Genomic DNA, 25,258 nt, shown 5'->3' with positions numbered 1-25,258 from the left:
ATGATCTAATGGGCCTGTCTGTCTCTAATAATTATATGTACAAAGAAGTAAGCTTCATCAGTAAGCTCTGGAAAAGCACTCCTCATAAGAGCTGAATGGTTCTGATTGTAAGCCTATATTTAAAATGAAACTTCATAAATAAGACCTGTTTAGAAAACAAATAGGCACTTTCCAAGTGGGGCTTTGAGTGGAACAATCATTCGTTGGTGGATCAAAAGTAAATGGTGCCTGAATTCAATCCAGTCAAGGCACCCCCTTCTCCTACAAAAGTGCTCACAGAACCCCCAGCTCTCTGCTATCACCTCTACCCCAGTTCTTGTGGTACGCTCCACCACTGCTTGTGGGTGTCTTTACCACCCTGCCCCTCAATCAAGACTTTAGAGTTCAGAGACCCCCCTTTCCAGCCCAAGGTATGGATTCACATATCCTGTCTTAATCCATTCTTGCAGGTATTGTGCGAACTTTGTTACTACCTACACTGCAGTGGGTGCTGGCCTCTTTTGTGGCTGCATTATTCCTGGAATAACTGCCCCTGGAAATAGAACTTCCACATCTGTGTTGTTTTGCCTGTTCAGGAAACTCTGTGTTTTGGGGTATGCATTGGTATATCCTAAGGGGTATTTGTGTCCCACCTTCTTTAGAAGGGTACTTTACTGTTCTGTGTTCCCTTCCTCCCCCCTCCCATCCCCCAAATTTGTTCCAGCATAACATGTACTTTATATACTGACTTGCATATAAACGGGCCTCTAATTTCAATGAGAAGTCAGTGCCCCATGTATAAGCCAAATGTGAGCTTTCAGAGTTTGCGTCTTAAATGTCATGCATGCTTGTGAAGCTACTTTTCTCATTTGGTGTAGACTTGGTGTTTTGTTCTTTCCCTTCCCCTGCCACACCTCTCTTCCTCCCCCTGTGGCCTTTGAATTTCAGCCTGAATCTCTTGGCTTATACAGCAATATATATGGTAATTTTCATGTTCACTTGCATGGATTTTGTGCTTATCTCATGGATCAAAAATGATACTTGCACACAATGTGCATTGGCTTGTCTCAAATCAAGCCTTGTTCTAGCCTTAGGCAATTTGGAGCATTCTAATGGAATGCTTTCTGTAGTCTAGGGAAAGAACAAAGCTTCCTCCCCTCCCCCAAGGCCCTGCATCACAGCACCCATCCTTGACCAAAGAGTAGCTGGTTGAGATTTTCTCTGGAGTCCATCCGTGCTGCTGCTCATAGAAACATAAGAATTATCATACTGCATCAGACCAGGGTCCATCTCAGCCAGTATCCTGCCATCAATACAGGCTAGTACCTGCTGATTCAGACAAAGTGCAAGAAAGCTTGCAGTAGGCAGAGGGGAATAACCTGTCCCCAGGTTAAGTTTCCTCTTAAGCCCCAGTAGTTAGAGGTTGGCTCATCTGCAAGCAACTGTACATATAGCCAGGCCAGACACCCCATGTCCTGTTAGTAGCACTACGTGCTATGCTGTCTGTAGTCCAGCTTCACTCTACCTGCCAATGAACCCCAACCCTGATTGGAGCTACCAACTCCAGAGGTGGGAGGGACAAAAAAATCCCTGTAACCTGTTCAGGGTTTCCTTTCATTGCTGAAACTAGTAACAGTGGTGTCACCTGGAATGAGGATGATATGTGTCCACTGGGGAGCTGGGCTGTGGCCACCAAATGCAAATGAACAGCCATCTAATGGCAACACAGTGATGAATCCATCCTGGGTTGGCTTCCAGCAGTGACTTAAGGTCCTGATCTAGCAAAACATTTGCACATGTGCATAACATTAATAGGAAAAGGGAGCTAAAGAATGTAATGAGTGAAACAAAAAGATGCAGAAAAGCATCAGGGTGAATGAATGCTGGTGTTGAGGGGAAAGTACATTAAAGGACGAAAGAAATGCTGGAAAGAGAATGCAGATGATAGTGGACATAACATTAGATTTGAGCTTTCAGCATAATATGGTGTTAAAAAAGCCAATGTAAATTGCCCAGACAGAGAGCAAGGGCGAGAAAGAGGCAGACTGTGGGGAACCTCTGTATGTAAGTGTTGCAGCTCTTGTGATTTTATCATGAATCTTGCAATATTTGTGTTTTTCTTAAAACCCCAGCTCCTGTAGTCAAATTATTTAGGTCAGAATCTCATTTTTGTTTTTTAAAAAGTAAGATTCTAGCCCTCAGAGACTCTGAGAAGAGCTTGAAAACATTACCCAAGTTCACCCTAGTGACTCAGGCCAGATGACAAATAAAGAACCCCCAACATTTACTTTTTTTTTAATCTCATAATTTGTAAGCTATTTGCATGATTTTTTGAGATCTAACTAGTGACTGTTGAACAGGCTTGGCAATGCTGAAATAATACTAAGTGATGTATGACAGACAGAAGAATTAAATTATTTTTGCAAATAGGCAAGAAGAAAAAAATGAAATCATTTACTATCCACCAACTTCTCCAGTTCCTGCTGAAAGGGAATATCCCTGATGCTGTCATTCCTCTGTGTACTTCCTTTCAGAGCCTTCTCTGGGCTTCTCTGATTTGTATGTGGAGATTATACACTGTGCGTTAATAACTCCATGAAGGAAAAAAGGCATGCAAGTAATGGTGCATCCTCCAGCGCGATTGGAGGGATAGCCTTTATAAAAGGAATTAAACCTGCTTTATTGCTATTGCCTTTCTTTGTTAGCAACTGACGGGTATATATATACGGGTAATATAATGAATCCTGTCCCCTTCTCTCCGACAAAATCACCAAGTGAGTAATAAAGGTGGGCAAGTAATGTTCAGTTGTATGTGCCTTTGCAATGGCTGTGATCAGTGTATTGATCATCTCGGTAGGAGGTAATCCTGAGATGCTGTGTGGTCGGTCCCTCTCGGAAGGGGTTGCCTGTTTTCAGAAGATTTAACAATATAACTGTTGGTTCTGGCTCCTCAGCTGATGCTATTGATGCCATAGTCTTGCCGTGTTTTCTCCAAAACTTGCCTGGATTTTGCTGTTGCAAGGCCATTCAGATCCTAAACCAAAGACGGTTTCCACAATAGACTATAGTAAAGAAAAGCAGCTGGTGAAATGAACTAATTCTGAAGAAGTGGTAGCATCAACTTCTATTGAAAATGTTGCCTAATATCATTTTACTGACTGACTTTTTCTTTCGTTAGATAAGAAATATTAAGCCATTTTTTTTTAATTAAAACCGCCCTGGTAAATAGAATTACTGACCTTCCTAACACCCTTCAGTCTGTGGCATCAGGAAAACACTAAGATTTCCTAAATCACTATTCCATCGTGCCAGTTCTGTCAGGTACTATTATTTAAGTTTTCTACACAAATAAAAAACAAAACATATATGCAGGAGGCAAACAGAAATGTAAGCATAGAAGACAATGCAAGTAATATAAAAAGAATACTGTAGCGATCATACAGGGCTGCTCCTCTTCGGTGAGCCAGAGGTTCACTAACTAAGGTAATAAATGCTGTGCATACGAATAGGAAAATAAATTGCGGAAGGTATGAGACTGCTACAACCTAATAAAAAATAAATATCCCAAGCTCTGTGAAGGAAGTTAAATATATTAAAGGCAGAAATTCCAAGCCAGAGCAGATGGGGAGGGAAGATGGACTGGAGCCCAGGCTAGTCCCAGGGAGGAGTGGAGTAGAAGAGAGGAATGATAAATTTTGGTTAGGGAAAGAAAGCTACATGAACCTGGAGCCATCACCTCACTGTGAGAATCCCTTTGTTCCTATGATGACTTTTATTGGAAGCGTTTGCATGGACGGACTCTGACATCAACTCCCCTGCCCAGACTTCTCTCTTATCATTGTAGGGAATTGACCCATGACAGTGCATGCTGCCTGGCACCCCAGAACCACTAACAGAGCCCGAGCCCGAGCCCGTGGCTTCTGTTGATTGGGAAGGGGTGGGGCAGCAAACAATGAAGTAAAAATCAGCAAATGGAAAATGTGTTTTTTAAATACATTGGATAGGAGCAAGAGAACAGAAGAGTGTGAATGACAGAAAAGGGCTGGATTGCAGAGCTGTGTCAGAGCAGTGTGTGTGGGTGGGAGTATGGGGGGAGGAGATGTCCATCTGCAGTCCAGAGCAAAGGGCACTCCAGCAGAAAGTTGAGAACTGCTGCTGAGATAGAGTGATGGAAACTTCATCTTCATTGAAATATACTAACCTGGCTGAGTAGACTTTATTTTTGAATCTGACTCCCCCTGCCTGTATGTATCCTTTCTCCATACAGTTGACAGAAGTCTTGTCTGCAGAATGTGTGGTACTTTTCAGGTAGTGATACAATTGTTGCTATTCTCCCCAGCAGACATGTATAGAAATTCTTGTATTCACTTCATTGCAGGCTTCTGTTCATTTCTCTCCAAGCACATATGCATTTAAGTAATCACTAGAAGGACATTCCACTCTAGTTTTTATCAAGTCCTCAGCACTAAAATGCACTTGGAATTTTTGGGGTCTTTTAATTCAGTTTCAACTTACCTGGTTCACTTGAGTCTTAGTTCTGCAGAACAGTAGGGTGCATACAAAATCTTGCTTGTATGAAGGTTATTATTATGCTATGTAATCAGAAGCAACGGAATAGGAGTATTTCCAGCAGAGTTACAGCAGCAAGGACTTGGCCAACACAAAATTTAAAATTATGGGGACCAAAATAGGCACCTTTAATTAATACATTGACCTTTCACTTCTGGAGACGTATGTCTTCATTCAAAAGTGCTGATGACTCTGGACAGATTCCATCCTAGTCCTTATTTGTCCACCTCACACAGGCTTGCCCTTCAGTAGTTTTTGCTCCAAGTTAGGCCCAGGACCTGGTGCAGTAGGTTGGGGTTGCAGGTGCAATGACCGAAGTAAATATAGAACGCTTGCACAGCTCCTGTCCACTCTATTCCTGGCTTTAGGTATTGCACCTAGCCCCCGATCATGTCTTCAACTTCAGGCACATGAAGAGTCCAGTTGATTTGAACAGGTGGTCTACTGAGCCTAAGTGCATTACTGGTTCGGGGCCTCAGTCGCATTGGGTACATCTACACAGCAATTCAACACCCCCAGCTGGCCTGGGTCAACTGACTCAGGCTCATGGGATTTGGGTTGCGGGGCTATATAGGCACTGGGGCTGGAGCCTGAACTCTGGGACCCTGTGAAGGCCTGGGCCCGCTATGGCTGTGCCACCAGTCTCTTATTCTAGGGACATACCCTGAATTACGTGAGCGCTAAAATCACTCGTGGAATCTTAGGGAAGAAAAGCTAATTATAGTATCATTCTCCAACTTTCTATCCTGAAACGTCATCTAGAGCGCTTGAAATGATGTTATTGTGCACCTTGGTTATCCTCAAGTCATAATACATTTTGGACAGTCTAATCTAGAGAGCTTTGTGTGCTGAGCTTCATCTGGTATAATTTACACCTCGGAGGCAGACATGCACCCTAACAATACAGAGCTCTTCTACTATTTCTTTCTGCGTACTGGTCAGGACAGTATTCCTGTGTTTGAAAGGTATTTGCACCAGTTGGGGTTAGTATGGAGTGGGGTTAAAGCACATGCTGTTGTCCATTTGGACTGCTATTGATACAAAATCAAAGGTATTTTCATGTGCGGTGATTATATTTTAATGTACTGATTACTAAGTTTCCACTTTGATACAGCAGCAAAGAGTACGTCCACCTCGGCCGCCTCCTCCAAAGATACAGCGTTCATCTAGGCCCGTGAGTAGCTGGTAGTTTTGCCTCACTGCTGCAGCTTAACACTGCCTGAATCGCGCTCTCAGTAGCATTGCTAAATCTTGGTAGTTTGGACTGTTGAATCGTGCAAAAAGCAACATTGGAATTATGCTCCTAAACTGCCTCCTTCTTTGCTGTGGCACAACCTTGGGACCTGCATTTTATTCTGCTTTTCTTCGGCAAGTTCTGCAGCTGTAGGTCAATTCAACAGGTAGCTGATGCTGCCCTTGTGTGACATTTGTTTTTACTCTTGTAGTGATTATTTAAACCAAAAATCCTTCTAGGCTGACATACGTTTTTAGCCAGTGAGCTTTTGAAGACTTGCACTAAACTCATAAATATGAAAGGAAGCAAAAATCTGACACTAAGTTATTTATTTTCCCCAAGTCTTGCTGTAAATGCATTGGGATTGATTGTTAAATTTTTCCTCCCAGAGTCGTTGAGTTGGATAGGTCTAAAGAATAGGAAATCTGTATCTGGGCAGTACCACATTGTGCCCTGTACAGAAATGTGCATAATGCTCATTTAAAATGCTAGCTGGAGATCCATTTGATTGTATATAGTATAAAAAATTTCAGGCACCAACATCTTGGTAAGACCAACTGCCTCTTTTACAGAAAAGCTACACAGAAATCAGTGCAGCACCTGTGTTAGGCAAGGAAATGTTGTCTAAGCAGTTTTCTATTTTAAACACTGATTTGTAGCCATACTGTTGCATATTAACTATTCCAGATGCCTTTAAAAATGGAGACTGTGCTAGATCTGAGGCAGTAACTGTTATTTACCAAAGGAAATAAGTTGGTGTCAGTTCAAACTGACAGTTGTTTTTGCAACAAACTCAGAGGGTATTTAATTCTATTTAAGATTTCTGCCCAGTGAGCATAATTTCATCAGAAGGCAAATGCTTTCTCTACTTGCTTCCATATTTATATATATATATATATATAAAAAACAACTCAGCAAGTTTTCAAATCTAGTCTTGCTAAAACTTGCTAAAGATGTTTAGTCACTGTGATGTGCAGGCAAGCAGGTTAACCAGTGCACTTGGGTGTGGGTTCACTTTTAACCTTCAGTGCATGTTCCTAAGTTTATATTTAGATGGCGTGGTTTTTTCCTTTGTAACTGTGGGTGTGGTGCTTAAGAGTCATTGTTATGGATTTCTGCATTGTACACGTCCCTTCTACATGTATAAAAGGCAGTGCTAACTATGCTTATGCATCTGCTTGAATGTAATTGATATTGGAGACCCTCCAGGATATGGTACACAGAGAAAAAATTTTCCCCTTATTCTTTCTAAAACCAGAGGCTCCGTGTAGCACTTCACATTCCTCTTGTTCTGCTCTAGGCTGGTGGTGTGCCATCAGGCCACGCAGAGACTTCTGTGGACAAAATGTTTCTGAACAGTATTGCTTCAGTTTGAATAGTGTATTGCATCAAAGCAGATCTTGCCAAGTCTGTTTAATCTCTCAGATGTAGTACATTAGTAGTCTTCAGTATGATGTGTTTGTGTCAACTGTCTTTGCTCCCAAAGTGATTAATAAAAGGTTAGAAAGTAGTAATAAAAGCTCCTGTTGCATTCAGCAGCCTGTGCTAACAAATGCAACTGGAATGCTGCCTTCATCAGAAGGAAAATCAAGACAAATGTGTATGATTAAAATAGTTCTTAAAGTGTACATTTCTAGACCTTTTGTTCCAGTAACTATGCATAGCTACAGCAAGTATGACTTATACGTTGTATTTGCATGTACTCAGAAGAATACAGAGCTTCCATAATGTGGCTTTAAGTGATAAGTGCCTGGGGGGGAATATCATAATTGATATCTTTATCTTTAAAGTTTACTAAATCCATAGATTGTGTTTATAAATACTGTTGTTTTGTTTTTAATAGATAAAACACACGTTTTTAGCGTAAAGAATAACATTTTGCACAGAGTGCTTTTCCCTCTCTGTATCTTAGAGCATGCTGCAAAGGTGGGTATCAGGAAGTGACTTGTCCAAGGTGGGGACTCCAGATACCCCGACTTCTGTGCCCAGGCCCAACCACCACACAACACTGCCTCCCCTTGCTTGCTGCCAGGAAATACTGAATGCTTTATCCCAATGGTTTTATTCCAACTTGTGGTCCGCAGACCCCTGGGGGTCTACAGACTTATGTCTAAGGGGTCCACAAAAGGTGGTTGTTACCATAGAACAGTTGGTTTCAACCTGTGGTTCAAGGACCCATGGGGGTTCACAGACTAACTAAGATTTCCAAAGGGATCTGCACCTCTATTCTAAATTTTTTTAGGGGTCTGAAAATGAAAAAAGGTTGAAAACCACTGCTTTATATGTAGATGCTAGTTGATGGCATTTTCAGGGTAAGAATGTTTGTAGCATGCATCACTGATGCAGTTTGAAATAAAAACACAGTAAGAAAACAAAAAGAAATAAGCTTTTTATATTTCACTTTTGGGAAATGAATGTGACACCCTTACAAAGGAACCATTGTTTATAGTGAGCAGGACCTGTGGGCTGGAATGAAACTTCTTTCAATTAAAGAAAAGCACTTAAAGTGTTGAGTAATAATGTGTAAGGTGAAGTAGGGACTATTATATGCAAGTTTAACTCTTCTACATTAGGTATTTACCCTTTCTTTCTCATACACGCCCTCATACCATCAGATTTTCTAGGTTTTTGTGCATTCAGTACACATTTAACCCAGCCTGCTTGGATATATACGGCTTCAAATCCAGCAAGGAATTGGCTTGTTTCCTGACTTTCCCCTGCAGTCCCCCTAGAACAGTGCTCTAAATCCTTCTTAGCATTTTTCCCCAGATGCTGCTGGGCTGGTAACACTAGAGGAGCCATCCAAAGTTGTCCCCCCCCCCCCCCCCTTGAGTACCACCCAAAAGGTGAAAGTGTTCACAGCACAATGACAAGCCAGCTTTATGCATCATCTTCCAGCTCAGGCTTAATTAAACAGCTTTCTTTCTTCCTTTCTCTCGTTCCCTCTCTCTTTCTCTCTCCCTGTATCCCTCTTGCTTGCCTCTCTCTCTCTGTTTTATCATCCCTAATGAAGCAGTCTTCTCCATCGATCCTGCTGATTGCCAGCCCATTCTTTTTGTTTGTTGGCACTGAGCCATTCAGCTGCACTCTGACAGCTCAGCTTGTCTAATTAGCTCTGTTGTTCTTTTCTCCATGTTTCACCACCTTGCAAGTTCAGTGGAAGTTGCCACAAACTTAATCCTTCCATTCCTGCCATAAATTCACATTCTTAAGTTGTCTTTATTGTAGAAAGGAACAGTCTTGTGTGAGGACTGATCTTTAAGACCTTAACATCTGACCTTCCTATAAGCCCTTCCTCCACCCTGCATGAATAGCGGCAATCCGTCTCTGAACTTCTCCATCATTTCTGCTGCATGCTATTTCCTTTGAAACAAAAATTGAAAAGATAATAATTCTGCTATTATCTTATGCATGCTCATGTGTGGCAAACCCAACACACAGGATTCAGTGCTTTTTCCTGGTGTGGAAATTAGAACTTTATGTTCCTATAACCATACTAAGGGTGGGGGTATGGGGGAGGAGAGACCATCATCTCTCACTGCAAACAAATTCATCCGTCATCCAAAGAGCATTTAGGTTGTAGACCTTTAATAGCCTTCTATATACTGCAGCTATTAAGAAAATGCAAATTTAGGGGTGGCAGAAGTTTAGTTGTGTTCCTTACTTTATTTGGGGGCTTTGGAGATTCTTGCTGAAAATGATGTTAGGTTAAGTCAACAACTTAGAGGTTTGTTATGAAAACAATTCTTACATATGAAAAACTCCCATTGGAGAAGGTGTCTATACCATGTGGCCCTGACCCTGCAAACACTTATGTGTGCACTTAGCTTTACACATGCAAGTAGTCACATTGACTTCAATAATACTGCTTATGCGAGAAAAATTAGGCGTGTGTGTAAATGTTTGCATGATCGGGGCCTGTGTTTGTTCCATTCCCTAATCTGAAGCTTGTGTATTTCCTGTTCTGTGTGGGCAAAAAAAGCAATGTTTCTCAGCATCAGAAGATGATGAAGTGGTAACTTCAGATAAGACTAATAGAAACTGTATATCAAATATGTCATCTAACTGCAGAAAAATTTTAGATGTTATTGAAGGGCTACTGAATAAAATTCACATGTAACTCTTCAGTGTTCATGGAAACACACCTAATAATACGTTCTATTAAACTGATGAAAGGGACCAAACTCTTTATGGCATCATGGAAATTGGTAATGCTTTTCATGCTTTCACTTTTATTTTCACTTCTTCATTTCTTCAGTGCTATCTTCCCTACACAGAAGCGATTACTATAGAAAGTCAATCAGTTTATTACAAACAGGCAAAGAAACCGAGTGTGGTTTTGGAGTTGAACTCTGGTCTCTAGTACAATATGCAACAAAATACAAGGCTTTCCCATTTTCATTTTAGCAATTAAGTCTTTACATGGAGCACACAATCTGGGGGCTCAGTCAGAAGATCTAGTATTTGTTCATCTACTGCGTGCAGAAGTGAAATAAACTTTTAGTACATGACTAATACACTTCAGTCAGTGTATTGACCTGACTCTTCCAATTACTCATATCTTCAATATGATTCCAAACTGACAAAAGCATTTACATGACATTGCTGCTTTAAAAAAGTAAAATAAGTTGAACCATTTTAACCTTTAGCCCAGATGTCTAAACTTAGATATAAATTCGCACATTACTTTAGAGTCCTTTAATGATATGGGTCACTATAGTTCAGTTTAATACAGATTTAGTTATAATTTTAGTGTGGCACAGAAATATATAAATTTGCAAGAGGGATTCTGAATGGAAGCAATGTCTAAGCTGACAATGGATCAATTTTTGCAGATTTTATGTGGATTGTGTCTTTTGTTTTGATGCTTGTTAGAGTATTTGATTAAATGTCTCCATTGTATGTATATATAATAGGTTCGTCCTCCAAGACCTCACGTTGTTAAGAGACCCAAGAGCAACATTGCCGTGGAAGGGCGAAGGACTTCAGTTGCTAGTCCAGAACAGTAAGTATTTTGTTGCTGCATTTCTCGACATCTGCCTGAGCATGTAAAGGGCCTGGGGTTTGTTTATAATTAACACTGGTCAAAGAAAGGAAACATAGTTTCACAAAAAAATTTATTTCAAGGTAATTTTAAATATGAAACAGAACAGTTTTTCATTGTTTAAAAATTTTGGGCAAAATTTTAGATGAGAGAAAGGAGTTTAAAAAAAACAATTTTTTGAAATTTCCACATGTTTTTAAAACCAGAATTTTTAAAAAAATCTTTTTATGATCATTTTTAGTTTGGAAAAAGACATTTTTTCATTTAAAAAACTTTTCAGTGGAAAATTTTGACCAGCTCTATCTATAACCCACCATCATCGACTAGCTTTGCCTAGGAACCAGGGAATGTTTTATGATCACACATTTAATGGTGGTTCTATGTGATTGTTGAAGTCCTTCTGCCAGTTGAAGCTCGACAGAGAGCCTTATATAGTGAAGGCTTTATAATGCACAATGTCTCTTGTTTAGTAGGTAAAATTTCATAGTCTCTATAAAGTTGATTGAAAATTTCTCTAAATCACTTTTTAAAATAAGTTTCATTCCTGTGACTGAAGAATATCACATATAAACAACACACAGGCATTGCTTTCCAGCATCTTTTGTTGTTCAAAACAATAATGCATCATCTGTTATCCTGAACAGAGAAGGTTTTGCAGATTCCTCAATGAAAGCTACCAAACAAAAGGACTTCATAGAAGACAGGGATTTGTTGAGTCGTTGATTCACTCTGAATACAATCTTTCCAACCTGTAGCTAAACAATAGGCCACCAAGTATAAACCTAAAGAGAGAATGGATATCCCTCCTTTCTAATGCAGCCTAAAGAACACTTTCAGTACCTGACAGATATATTTCATTAGCATACATATCCAACTTTATTTATTTATTATTCAGCAAATTATTAAGAATTTAACTGTTTACATCATCTACAATTACAAAAGAAGTGATTATATGGCACCTCTGTTTGCTTACCAAAATCTACTAATAGTTTGCTGCACTTCTGAGTGTCTGAATAAGCAGGTTGCCTTATTTCAGCTCAGAATTTGGGAAGCCAAGGACTGGGCATAATGCCAGGGGCCACTGATCTTAGACAGAAAAGGACGTCTTGGAAAATATTGCTAGTGTCATGACAGAGTATATGGCACTCACCTGGGGAACACTCAGGCAGCAAGATAAGAACAGTAGGCACTAGACTGAGAATGTAAATTGTCTGAACCAAACTTACAAAAACAATGAATTTATATTTTTTGTCCTTGGAACGATTTTAATTGTGCTCTTGAAAAGTGGACTTACTTTCAGTTTCTAAAATATCTTCTATCTTAGCATTCCTCTCCTATCATAGTATTAATAATCACTTATGTCATATCCAGTCTATATTATTTGTTTGTTCTCTAATCTGAGGTAATTGGGTATCCTGGCAGTGAAATACCTTCAGTATTTCAGGTTGAGGATAACTATTAAATCTGAAACTATTCAAAAACTTGGAACAAGAAAACACTGAGCTTCTGTAAACATATTTATTTTCAATTCTGAAGAGAGAGTGAGTGTCATCTCAAATTAGATATTTGTTTCACTTTTCCCAAACACAGCAGAATGGGGAGGTATTTAGCAGTTTGCGTTCAGATGGAAATAAATGGTCACTTCTAAACTGAGCCATATTCATCCTATACATTTTATAGTGGAATATGATTGCCCTCTTGTGGAATAGATTGCAAGCCAGTCCTGCACAAGGGTTTGAATGGTATATGGTGCTTCATGGGAAGGCTCTCCTTGCAAAAAGTTTATAGTGTTCATTTTTATTTAAGGAAATATATTTTGTGAATCATTTCATTAACATTTCATTAACATGCTGATCCTTGAATTGTTGTATGACTAACAGACTACAGGGATAGGATAAAGGAATTAGTGTAATCACCATGCATATTTTGTAGGAAGGATTACACATTTTTGGATTAAGCTGCCTGACATCATTCAGTGTGACTTGCTTCTAAACTTTATTTACATTTCATGTTGCAAAAGAATCAAAACAATATGAGATCAAGAAATTTAGTTGAAAAAGCTCACCAGTATTTTACACTTATACACAGCAATAAAATACATATTACCATTTTTATTCTAAATTTTAATTTTTTGCAGTTAGTTTGCTAGAGATTCCTAAAAATTCAACCACTGAAACTGAACAAATCACTAAATTGCTGTATTGTGGAAATGGCTGTGAATGCAAACAATATTGATGACTCTTTGCAGCCTTAAACTGACCTGTTCTTTAGGCATGTGGACTAACAAAGAATTACATTTTGGCATTTCACTGTAAGAGGGTTTTTTTTTACATTTTAAATGACCAGCAGGAGCTTAGGGCTGGGAAGGGAGTAGCTTCTAGTGCCAGTGACATTTGATGTGTGGTGCCAGTATTTTTCTGAATCTCTTTCTGATCTGTCCCATCTTCAGTGTTTCTCCGAATCCAAATGTCATGTCACAATAGCAGTTAGATGTATTTTCATTCTCTCCTGTCATCAACTTTAGCTGGCAGGACAAACTTCTGCAAACATAGGGAGCCTCTGGCCAGCCAGTTAATACTACAATATTATAATAGACCAGACACCTTGTAAACGTTATTCTAACAAAAAAATGTTGGCATTGGAGAGATGAATGGGAAAAGAAAGAGGAGGCAGATGCAGCTCTCAAGGTGCTATGACAGAAGATGGAAATCTTCACTGGAGAACATGGTATGTGCGGCTCCTGAGTATCACCCCGGGCAAGATAACAAATCAGTGAGGATTAGCTGCGTGGTGGTGTCAGAAATATATAGTATCTTTTGTTTAATAAGAAAGCTAATGTAAATGGCTTGAGACTTTGAAGTGTGGTTGGGCAGGTGCCTTTGAACAGGAGGAGACTCATTAATCCTGACCTCCCTCCTCACTATTTACCCCAGAACAGCATTTTAAATAATTGAAAAACATTTAAAAGAATAGCTGACCCTAATTAAAGAGAGGACCTTAAGACCGTTTTCTACAAGCCATTATCTTTTGTATTTCCTAGGAGGGGAGAGTGCTCCTGTCTCTCTCTTAAAGGAAACCACAAAGATAGGATTTGTTTTTAAAAGCTACACTGGTTTTCTCTCTTGTTTTTGGCCCATTTCTCTGTATTGTATTCTGCTATATCATTCTAATACACAAAGAAGAGTTCCTTGCTGGGCAGATTTCTCTTAAGGCCAGATGTAGGCAGAGTTGAATAGAATACTCTTTTACTCTTCACCTGTAATTTACCTCTGCCTTTCCAACTGATACAGATTTGACTTCTGTTTATCTCTTCAATGACCAGTCAGCTTATCTCTCTTTTGTAAGGGTGAACTCTTGTTTTACCTGGCGGTGAAACCTAAAAGTTTGCAAACACCAACAGGAAATTATTTCCCCGCCTCTACAGAGGCAGATTCCATTTGGTGCTCTGGTCAGTGCCTCCATCAGCTTCATGAATGGGCTGAGGAGGAAATGAATAGCCTGTTAATGAAACTTACAGATGATACCAAATTGGCAGAAGTTGCAAACACCATTCAGGTCAGAGGAACAAAAACAGTGGGACCCAGACAGGTTAGAAATGTGAATGGAATGTAAGAAAATGAGATTCAGCTTTAAAACATGTGAGACTTTTGTCCAGATATCATGAAAAACGCAGAGTCAGTGGGTGTGAGTAACCTGTAAGGCAATAATGCCAACAGAGACTCAGAGGACAGCTAATTAGATGTGAGTTTGCATAGCAATATGGCAGCAAAACAAGGCCAGTTCAGCTTTGAACTGTATGTGCAATAGCATCATACACTGGGGCAGCGGGCAGGAGCTCAGTGTGTGATGGTGATGTAGCAGCAGCATGCCTGAGTTGGACTGGGCCCTTTCTCTTACTGTACAAATACCAATTGCCACCTTGCTTGTGGAAGTGACTGTACAGCTCGTGGGGCCACTTGTGTTCCACCTGTAAGCACCAGGGATGGTTTATCTTTACTGCTGCCTGAGGACAGGAGAGTGAAGAACCCTCTTCCAGGAGAACAAATGAATAGTCCTATTTTGTCAGACAGGTGCTCCTTAAGCAGTGATTGTTGAGTTTCAGCAAGAGAAGCCCCACCCTCACTCTCCCCAGAGTTGAGACACTGGGGACAAGTCGTCCCAGCAGCATCAGGGGCAGCACGTTGACAGCCTCTGGAGCCCTGAGGAAGCCGTTAGTTCCAGATTCCGTGAGCTGTTTTGTGTGATCAGGAGACTGGCTGTTAGGTGGAGGAGGCAGGAGAGAGGGGTCAAAGAGCAGAGGGCTAAACAATGGGAAAGGCCCAACTGCCCCATTATAGCTCAGGAACGTCACGTGTGCTGTGTAATTGGATAGGCCTTCTCCCGCCAGGACTCGCTCCTGTCCTTAGCAGGAAGGACAGAAGAAACCTTGGGGTCCTAATACCCTTGCAGCTTGATGTCTGCCAGGCATCCAGGGGGAGGGGCTTACGTAGGGGAACAGCCTGTCATCGGAGGGCCTTGTAGGGATAAGTCAGGTGTGTTTCTAAAAGAATGAGGAATGCTCAGTCAGAGGGATGACTGAGAGTCGGTGGGTGGGTGGGAGCAGGCAAATAAATACGTTGCTATCTGAAAACAATAGAACGTGGACGCGTTCTCCCAGGGGGAGAAATATCGTGGGAGGCCAGGCGCTGGAGTTTGTTATGGGCGATGGGGAACTTTTTTTTAAAATAATGGTTGGAGAAAAATCTTTAAATGTTTCAGCCAGAGCTATCACAGTGTAACGCTGTGAAACCACCTGGTGCTGTTCCCCATCCCCTGCCACCCTGTTCTTTGCTACACTCACTTGTTGTGTTTCATCTTTAAATGAAGGTCTCAGCTTTTCAGGTGGGATCATGCAGTCCGGTAGGTGCACAGAGAGCTTCACACAGTGGGGTCCTAGCCCAGATGGGGATCTTTAGGTGCTACAGTGTCACCAACAATAACTAAGAATCATTCCAAGCCTCCTCAGAGTGAAAGTGTTTCTAAATTTTAAAATAACTTCTTTCTTAATGCCGAGCAATAAGCCATTCACGATAGCAGAGTGACCCTTCCACAGCAGCATCTTCCACACAGGGTGCTGCATGCATCCCCCCCTCGGTCTATAGTCTGCATCATGCTGCAACCTATAAAGTGAGAATAGGAAGGTGTGAGAGACACATGAGGAGCAACACAGATAGAAAGAGAGAATATCTTGGTTTATGGGAAGAAGGATATTCGTGCAAAAGGATTTACATTTCCTCCTGATCACACTCATAGCAGTTGAATGTTGCCACTCCTTTTGCCAGGAGCACAATGCAGCCAGCGATCACATGTGCTCTTGGCCCAGCTTGTGGTGAGAGTGTTTCTGATTTTATGTTTTCCCTCCTTCTGTTTCATAGCCTTTCACCAGTTCTGCTTCCTGGAGAGCTTCCCCATCAGACGAACCCTTCCTCCCTCCCTGGCAGGCCTGCTGCATGTAATGCTGACTTTGCATGCAAGCAGAATTGTGATCAGCAGGTTTCTAACATGTTTGGAAATGGAGATTTTGCAGTAGGACCTGCAGTAATAATACTCTGTGTTTCCATGGGGCTTTTCCATGGGAAGGGCAGAGTGTGTTTTGGACATAATAATGAAACAAAACAAACCTGAATCAGAAAAACCCACACTTTCAAAGCCCCCGATGTGTGTGTTTCCTTTCCCACCCCCATGATGTGTGCTCATAATTCCTATTGGCATTATTGGGAGTGATGTGGGTCTCTGACAAATAGACCCATTTTCTTCGTTTCACAATGTAATGCACATAGTACACTTCAAAACCCTCCCTTTCTCTAATGCAGACCTGATCCTGAAAGCCATGGGTCCCTTGCCTGGGGAAGCTCTGGAGGATCAGGTATTTGGTCCATTTGCTTCCTTCCTGCAGGGCAGAGCCTGGTTTATTCTGTTTCTCATCTGTTTGGGTACATGCACTGTACTGAACAATCTCATCAGACTGACACTAAAACAAGCATCCTCCAAACATGCCCAGAGATCTGTACACATACAGCTGCTGTTAACATGGTTGGTTTGTTAACAGCCAGAAATCCTGTAACACTTACATCGGGATATAAAACTCCCCCTAAAGAGTGACTCTTATCAATCAATCAATCAATCTGCCTGGCCATTTATTTGACCTAATTCTAGTCCCTTGTTCACTGGAAAATGTACACAAGTGGGAATGGAAATCTTTCTCCCCGTAACTCCCTAAGCACCAGTAGCCTTCCCTGATGAACTAGAACAGAGCTACACTTCTCAACCTGTGCCTGCCTCTCATCCCACTTTCTCCATATATGAAATGCAGCTATACAGCGCTAGTTACATTTCTCTTACTCTATTGGGGGAGCGATACCACTTTGCCAAGGGACCTGCAGTCAGGATTAGGAAATGGACCAGGAGACCAGCTGGCTTCCTGCATTTTTTTTCTTCTACCAATTAAAATTGTATTGTAATTGTTTTACTTTTGTAATGGCTGCCAATGCCACTTGGCAGCGGATATATTTCTATCACTACCCACGGGGGAAAGTTGGTACTGTGCATTCCCTTCTGCATTGCTACTAAAAAGAAAGAAAAAGGAAAGCCCAAATCAGCATAAGAATAAATGTCTGTATAAAAGTGGGATGGCACACCTGCTGCGCGCTGCATCCCGGAAGCAGCACAACAAACCTGCAGAATCAAACACACCCACCCACTGCTAAATACACACACAGAATGATGGCCTAGAGCTGCTGCTAATTGTAGATCAAAACAGATTTCTGTGAAACCTAGTCCATATGGTTGTGGTTTTTTTCCTTAAACAGGACTTGACCAGAATAGCATTGAATTGCACTAGTGCTACGGCGAATGGTTTACTGAACAGTGAATCTCCTCAGATGCTCATATGTGGAAGGTCTTTCTAAGGAGGAGCTTGCGCTCAGTGGGAGGTTTTGTACGTTCAGCACCACTAGCCTAGTGGTTCTGAATTACTCCCATTGGGCTAAGGGGCATTTTCCAACATCTCTAAAATACCAGTCCAGTCTATGGGTCTTGCATCCTCCTCCGAGCTGGAGGAGACCAAAAAACACAAAAATGTGGCCTCAGCTCTGATAAAGGAGTATAGCAAATATGAATCTCACTCGGCACGATCTCCTCTGAAGTCGTAGCACGGCATCCAGTCTCTGAAAAGTCGGTTGCCACTCAGGCACCCTTTTCCAGCCATTACATTATCAAGGCCACGTATTTAACATGGAGACATGTACTACCGCTAGTGATGTGTGTTTGCGCTTTGCCTGCAAGAGCAAAGCTTGTTATTTCCCTAGGGCATGTTTTTGTTTTCCAACGGATCATTAGCTAAAATAAGAAGCATTGAAGGGTTCTAACTGGAAGGTAGTGGTGGCTCCTCCCAAAGGCTCTTGGGTTGTTTCCAACATGACAGGCCGTTGTTATCCCACATATATTATTATTAGAGTTTGTGGGGAAATTATTTTTTCACCCATGAAAAAGTTAGTGAAAATGATTTTTTTTTCAATAAATTGATTTTTTTTATTGAGATTTTCCAGATTTTTATTAAAAATCCCCAAACTGAAAAATTTCTGGTTTTCAGCCACTGAAAACCTAAAGCTTTTTTATTTTCAACAAAAAATTCTCCAAAATTTTCATCAAAAAAAGAATCTTTGGACAGAAACGATCTTTTTTTTCTTTGAAAAAAAATCTGGTTAGTTCAAAAAGCCAATTATCAAAAATTGTGTTGATGGTAAATATTTAACCAGCTGTTATGGACTCTTTAGCACTCTCATGCTTGACTTGGTGGTAATCCAAAAGGAAAGCTCTGTCGCTGGAATAAAAAGCAGAAGCTGGCCCATCTGAGTTTCCCTTGACCCCAGTAAAGAAACATAAAACACTTGATCCTTATACAGCACTTTTCATTTTCAGAGTGCTTTGCAAACATTCCTCACAATCCCCCACCAGATAAGAGCAGTGCACTACAAGTAGGGAGATTCATGCAGAGAGGTTGCTGAGCTAATTTTCAGAAGGGCTGAGCACCTCGAACTTGCACTGATTGCTCAGCGCTCGGACAATGAGGCCATAAGTGACTTGTCCAAGGGCTATGCAGTGAATCAGCAGGGAGGCAGAGCCAGGATCAGATACTACTAGCTCATGGTATACAAGAACCCAGGAAGTTTTGGGTCACCATCCTATGCGGAGACAAGTAATCCATGATGCACTCTAAATGCTAACCTAGATTTTCATAGAAATAATTGAGGGATGCAGCTGTTAAAATTCATGTTTGTTTTAAAACCTGATTCTATCCTGGTTATCTCTGTCTCTGACCCTACAGCATGGAGAACTGATGCTAATAGTTATGGCTCTGTATAGGCCATTTTTATTGTGTGTTAGACCTGTTTTGCATCCAACTAACCTACCCAGATTGCCTGTTAAGCACACAATGGGCTTCCAGGGAGAGCTCTAGGTTCTGGTTTCTTCATGTTAAATATTGACTAGCTGGCTTCCAGGGCACTCAGAGTGGGTAGAAATTAAAATGGAAAAGCAGAGGGTTAAGCTCAGAATTAACAGCAAGTCGAAAGGCTCTTGAGCAGGCTAAACCAACATCACCGCACCAGCAGCCATTCATTATGACTTTCCAGAAATTATGCAGTACTCACTATAGATACACTAATGACTTTCCCATGTACGGTATGAATGAAAATTGGCTGCTGTGTGATAGTGGGCTCATTACATTGAAATTAGCTTGAAATTAGCAGGATGGTTCAGCTAAATGGAGGTAGCTTATCAAGCACATTTCACTTGCTGTGGCCAGCTTCTTAGAGCCTCTGCCACCTAAAAATTACTGTGTATGGTACAGAGGTATCACACAGCATCATTGTAAGCAAGAACATGTATTGGGGAGGTTGTTAAGCCAGCCTGTTTCCTAACTGAGCAAATGCAGCTGGCTCAAAAATGAATAAATAAAATCACTGCAGAATATTGCAGAAAGATCTGCTACATATTGTCCTCTTGATCTTCATGGGGAAAGGCTGTCATGGAGGAAGCTAGACACAAAGAAGGTGATGCCTTGAAAACCGAAGCCAATCATGGGACTAAGCAAATCAGGAGCAAGGGTGACTGGAGCACAGTCATCCTTTTGCATGACTTGCTATAGTTGTTAGGGTTTTAGATTTGGGGGATGTGTGTTCCCTGTCTGTACTGATGCAGAGACTCGCTTTTGTGGAGATGGTGCCATTCTGCCAAGGTTAATCATGGGTTAACTGTGCTGTCATTATGCCAGGTCATTCTAATGCTGCCCTTAATGCTAGTGTGCTTGAGAAATACTTTCAAATGTTCCGTCAAGCGTGCTGTCTAGGGAAAAACCATTCCTGACTCTTACGTGACACATTGTAACATTCGTTGCTCCCCTGTAGCACAGATGTTTATAAGTAGGAAAAGGAGTGCAGGACAAAGCTGTTTGCTTCACACAAGTGAGTATTGATTCATCAATGAAACTGTGTGAATTCTGAGGTCGGTTGCCCAACACGATGAATCTGCAAAGGTATTTGAAAAAAAGTGGGAAGGAGCTCATGATCAAAAGAGCAAGGTTTTTGTTTTGTTTTGTTTTTTGGTTTGGTTGGTTTTTTTAAAGCAAATTGGAGGAAGAGAAAATGGCACATTGAGCCCTGATGCACATTTAGACTAAGATTTCCAAAGACACCTGAGAGATTTTTGACACTCAGCTCATCAGAATTAATGGGAATCGGGCACTCGGATCCAAAATCTTAGTCCTTTTTTGTTCACATCCTCTAGAGCGTCAAATTCGATGCACAGCAAGCCTCAGTATTTTGTGGAATATGTGTAATCTTAAGAATAAAACTTGATGGTATTCTATATTTTATATTTTCCTGTCCAAATTCTGAGTTGACTCCTGTAAAGCAAAGATGGTTTGGAGACCATGATACTTATATTATGACGTGAAGTCATCTGTGAGAAGAGATGGTTTTCTCTGGAACTCCAACATGGCTGTGTCAAGTTCCAGCCAAAACTCAGCATCTTTAAACTTAAAACTAAAACATCCTTAAAACTTGCCTACTGGCATTTTTCCTCTGTCTTATAGAGAATTATGGAAGTCACTGGTATGTTCATTGTATGTTTTTGTTCCATGATGCCAGTCTCGTTTAGAAGGCCAGAGAGGAATGGTGGCACTGAGAAGGTAGGCCATATGGGTTTGATAGCAGTATGGGAGGATGTAGATGCAACCAAGGGCCCTTCTCATCCAAAACTCCAACATGAAAGCATAGTCTTCCAAAGATCCCCTTACATTCTGTTGGTTAGTGAGGCAACATGGTCTAGGATTCAGATTGGGTCCAATTCCTGGATCTGCCACCAGCTTCCTCTGTGACACTGGGCAAGTAACTGAAATTCTGGGACTCAGTTCCTCCATCTAACATACAACCTGCCTTTGTAAAGAGATCTGATCTCTGCAGTGGAAGTGCGCTCTGTGCGGGCTAGTATTGTTTGAGATAAGCAAATAATGTTAAACTAATAATTTATTAGACTCTTTCCTGTTAATTGTTAGAGCAGGTGCTGACTTTCTTCAGCTTATCCCGATTAGAAATTACTTGGTGACTTCTAATATTTCCTGTTCTGTAGATTAAGTGTGAGCAGTTCACTAAAAATTTACAGAATTCAATTTGTCAGCTCTCATTGGATGTCCAGGTCACATGGTATTGTTTCCATTACCTGATTGGATGAGTGTAACTCTTAGAATCAGATTTCTAGGGTGAATTCTAATGTTTGTCAATTAAAAATGTGCCTATTCACTTAACATTCGATGCTCCTGGGAACATTCCCACCAATAAACTCATGCCAAGATGGCAGAAGCTAATACAAAAGAAAAAAACAAGCAAATCCTGGAATTTTGTTGATAGTACGTACCCGGGCCTAATGATTTTTCATACTCTACAGGAAAGTATTACAGGTGCGGGATTTGTGCTTTGTTCTTAATGAGAGACAAAATAGGGATTTCCCTAGTCTCTGGTCTCCACTTCATATTGGTAACAAGCACTCCACAAATCCAAACCCCTTATTCTCTTCATATTTACTACACCTAAAAGGGACCAAAACCCTTAGTTCCCTCGAGCAGTTGCACAGCTGTTCCAGGAATCAAGAAATATGTGAAATTTGGGATGCCCGGTGCATGGGAAAAACAATACAAGTGGGTCCACCCTGCTGCACCTGTACAACATGATCTGCATAATCAGAGGGGAAAGAAACAAAGCACCTACTTTAATATATATAAATTAAAGTTCCCTGTAAATTAAATAACCTTTTAAATTATTATAGAATTCCCTTCATTAATTCCCAAACCCCAGTGCTCAGTGATTTTCTATATTTTTATCTTAAGTACATTTAGGTGTCAATTAAATTTGAAATATCTACATTTGTCAGCATTTCATTTTTGGCCGGTGTGATGTGCTGCTGATTTGTCCATGCATCCTGACACATGAAAAAAGCTCCCAAGATGCAGATCTTCCTCATTAAAAAATAAATCCATACTATCATAATGGTACGCAGAGCCATGGAGCGCATCCCTGGCTTTATTGCACTGTGTTTCTGACATGATATTTTAAAAGGAACAGCCACAGCTGTCAGTACTGTCATATGCGAGTGCTAACTGAAGACATGTTAAACTAAACATTAGAAAGAGATCAGCAAGTCATCTGCATGGTAACTCAGCTAAGAGATTAGGTAGGCAGGAGCTGGTGCAGTCATGTGGAGATGATGAGGGTTGTCGCTGTGACGGACAGGATCCTTTTTTCCCTCTAAGACTACAGCATTGCCTGCCTTGTAGCTGGGCTTGCTGTGACCTGCCTTTTCAGAGACAGCTCTTTGTGTATGAAATCCTAGCAAGTAGTGGGTGGTAGACTGCAGGATCGTCGCTGAATTGGTTTAATGAGGGAATAGGCACTCTTTTTTTGATTCTACTGCCTCAAGCTAATAAAAAATTTAAACGTGGACATTTTAGATTGTTTGTCCCTTGTCTTTGACAAAAATCTTTTATGAAACTACAGCAGCAGCTGAATTTAAATAAGTTTTTATTATGAAATCCCACTTTGTCATGTAAGGTGCCTTAAAGCAAAAAAAAAAAAAAAAAAAAAAGTGCCTATTAACTGGCATTATAGCTTCCATCTTATTTATATTGATCTCCACTGAAATGCAATTTATTAGCTGATCCACCAGTCTGTCTTTTGAACTACCTCTTTCAAATTAGATATTCCTTCATGGTGAATTAATTCCACATTTTTAAAAAAAAATACTTGAATTTAAACAGACCCTAGCCAAACAAAGGAGGTCGTTAGTAACACTTTGGAAAGGAACTGAACTGACTTATCTGAAATTCACAACCTCCAGACTCTAACTGCACATAACCAAAAGGTTGAATTCCTCAGCAGAAATCTGTGGAAATTCCAAGTTTCTTCTGATTTCTGTGAAACTCTAGTAGGTTTGCTGGGCTACTGTCAAGTGGTAATTCCCATGTATGAGAGAGAAAAGGAGTGTTTATACATAAGTCAAGACAGGATGAAGCATTTTTTAAAATGTTTTTGACTATAAAAGTCTTTGTTAGCCCCTTTTCTAACCTTCATTGAAATGTTCTTGCATATGTAAAACTAGTGCCTGGAGAAGTTTTTCAAACGTTTTGTAGCAAATGTAGCTTGCTACAGCGCCAGCACTTTGCTTTCCCTGGAATGTCCATTACAGCATGAGGAGAGAGGAACAGCTCATGTGACCATTCCAATTGGAGTAACACAGACTACAGTATAATCTGATCAGCTGTGCACACCCCAGCCCCAGTTACTCTGGCCTAATTGTGAGTAAATGTTTATCACAAAAATCACAGTGGGCATCTCACACCCTCTTGAGTTGTTGCCCACAGCTCCCAACTCTCTTTCTCTTTTCGACATGCTCTTTCAGCCCATCTTTCACAATAGTGGTCAGGACAACAGAACTAAGAAAACACTGAAGACTGATCTCGAACACAAGAGCCACCAGGCTTTAATATGCCTGTGCCATAAGGCCAACAAGTCTTCCCCCCCCCCCCCCCCGTCCTTATTTGGGTCCTCTTCCGATTTCAGCATATTAGCCCGCAACATAAACTGCTCTAATTTAATGTGCAAATGTGGTTCCATCATCTACAAGATAAGAACCTGCTCCTCACTGTACATACTGTGCCCAACTCTGCATCCACTGAAGTAGTAGGAGTTTTGCTGTTGACTTCAGTGGTAGCAGGATCAGGTCCTTGTCTTTTGATTTTCGCTATGGCTTTGTGCTTCTGATAGTGTATCGCTGTTCATGGAGATAGCTGGGATCTTACTCAGCTGTGTACAGCAGGTGAAATGAATGTAGTTGGGCAGAGACCTCATGGGGATGGCTGAAAATGACGCATGCTTTCATAACCCTCTATGATTTATTTTCCCTTCCCTCCCCTTCCCCGCCTTTCATTGTTTAAGTCGTCTGGGAATGAAAAGCGGGCCCAAACACACTGCTGTACGATAAGGCTCATGAGATTAAAATGCAGAGCTCTACGGTTAATAGTTTAAAATTGAATCTTTTTTTTTAAGTTTCTATTTGGGACTTATTAGTTCTTTAAAATGCTCTAAAAATATTTCCAAGAGTTCTTACATGCTAATGTTTAATAAGTGGCTTAGCCTTCCAGAGAGGAATGACAGATTTATGCTGTACTACATACATGCACTCTCTCCTGGTTGCTGCTAATTTTTCATTGCTCTTTTCTCCTTTGTATCCAGTATATTTCCAACATGGGCGCACTCTGCCATCTCCTCCACTTTTCAACTGAGGATCACTCTGAATGTTTAAAGCAGTAGTATCCACTTCATTTGCCCTGGAGCACATTCAGTAAATCATTTCTGCTTTACAGTGAAAAGAATAATCTAGCTTCTTTAAGATTAAACAAAACAAAATAAAAAAAGCAACTGACAGCAACAATTATTAATGGAAAAGTATCCACAAAATCAGCGTCCCTGAAATACCTGTTCTATGTCCCATTCTCAGTTATATGTTTCTCTTTCCCCCCATGTCTTCTCCTTACTATACAGATAGCCAGCTGTACATATGCACACCGAATTATGGTGTTTTCTTCATTATGGAACTTTGTCATTGACTTTAGTGGGCAAAAGATCAGACCTGGAGTTCTGATCTGTGTATTGTTTATTATATAGTTTGTGTGTTTATATGCCTATCGTCAATCTACTTATCTACAAACACACAGAGACATAGATATAATGTATGTTTACATGTAGGCACAGCTCATAGGATCAGCTGGACAAGACACATATTTTTATAACAAATAAATGTTTAAACAACGTCTCACAGATAAAAAGACTCACTGTAAAATC

The 25,258-nt window shown here is 40.7% G+C and overlaps 1 protein-coding gene across 9 annotated transcripts in view; it reads left to right on the top strand.

The window, feature by feature from the left end:
• DENND1A (DENN domain containing 1A) overlaps nt 1-25,258 on the top strand; it is a 421,003-nt gene that overhangs the window by 333,398 nt on the left and 62,347 nt on the right. For 7 of the 9 annotated variants that reach the window (XM_048822735.2, XM_075120368.1, XM_075120369.1 and 4 more), the window contains one exon: nt 10,699-10,787. In XM_048822735.2, coding sequence (XP_048678692.1) covers nt 10,699-10,787 — 89 coding nt within the window. Of the gene's footprint in view, nt 1-5,662; nt 5,723-10,698; nt 10,788-16,240; nt 16,896-25,258 lie in introns of those variants that run through there. The other 2 variants (XM_048822726.2, XM_075120371.1) reach the window with 2 other exon arrangements.

This window comes from Caretta caretta, chromosome 16 (assembly GCF_965140235.1).
Source record: "Caretta caretta isolate rCarCar2 chromosome 16, rCarCar1.hap1, whole genome shotgun sequence".
NCBI lineage: Eukaryota > Metazoa > Chordata > Testudines > Cheloniidae > Caretta > Caretta caretta.
Note: the sequence above shows the minus strand (reverse complement) of the source record. Positions and strands in the feature narration are given on the sequence as shown.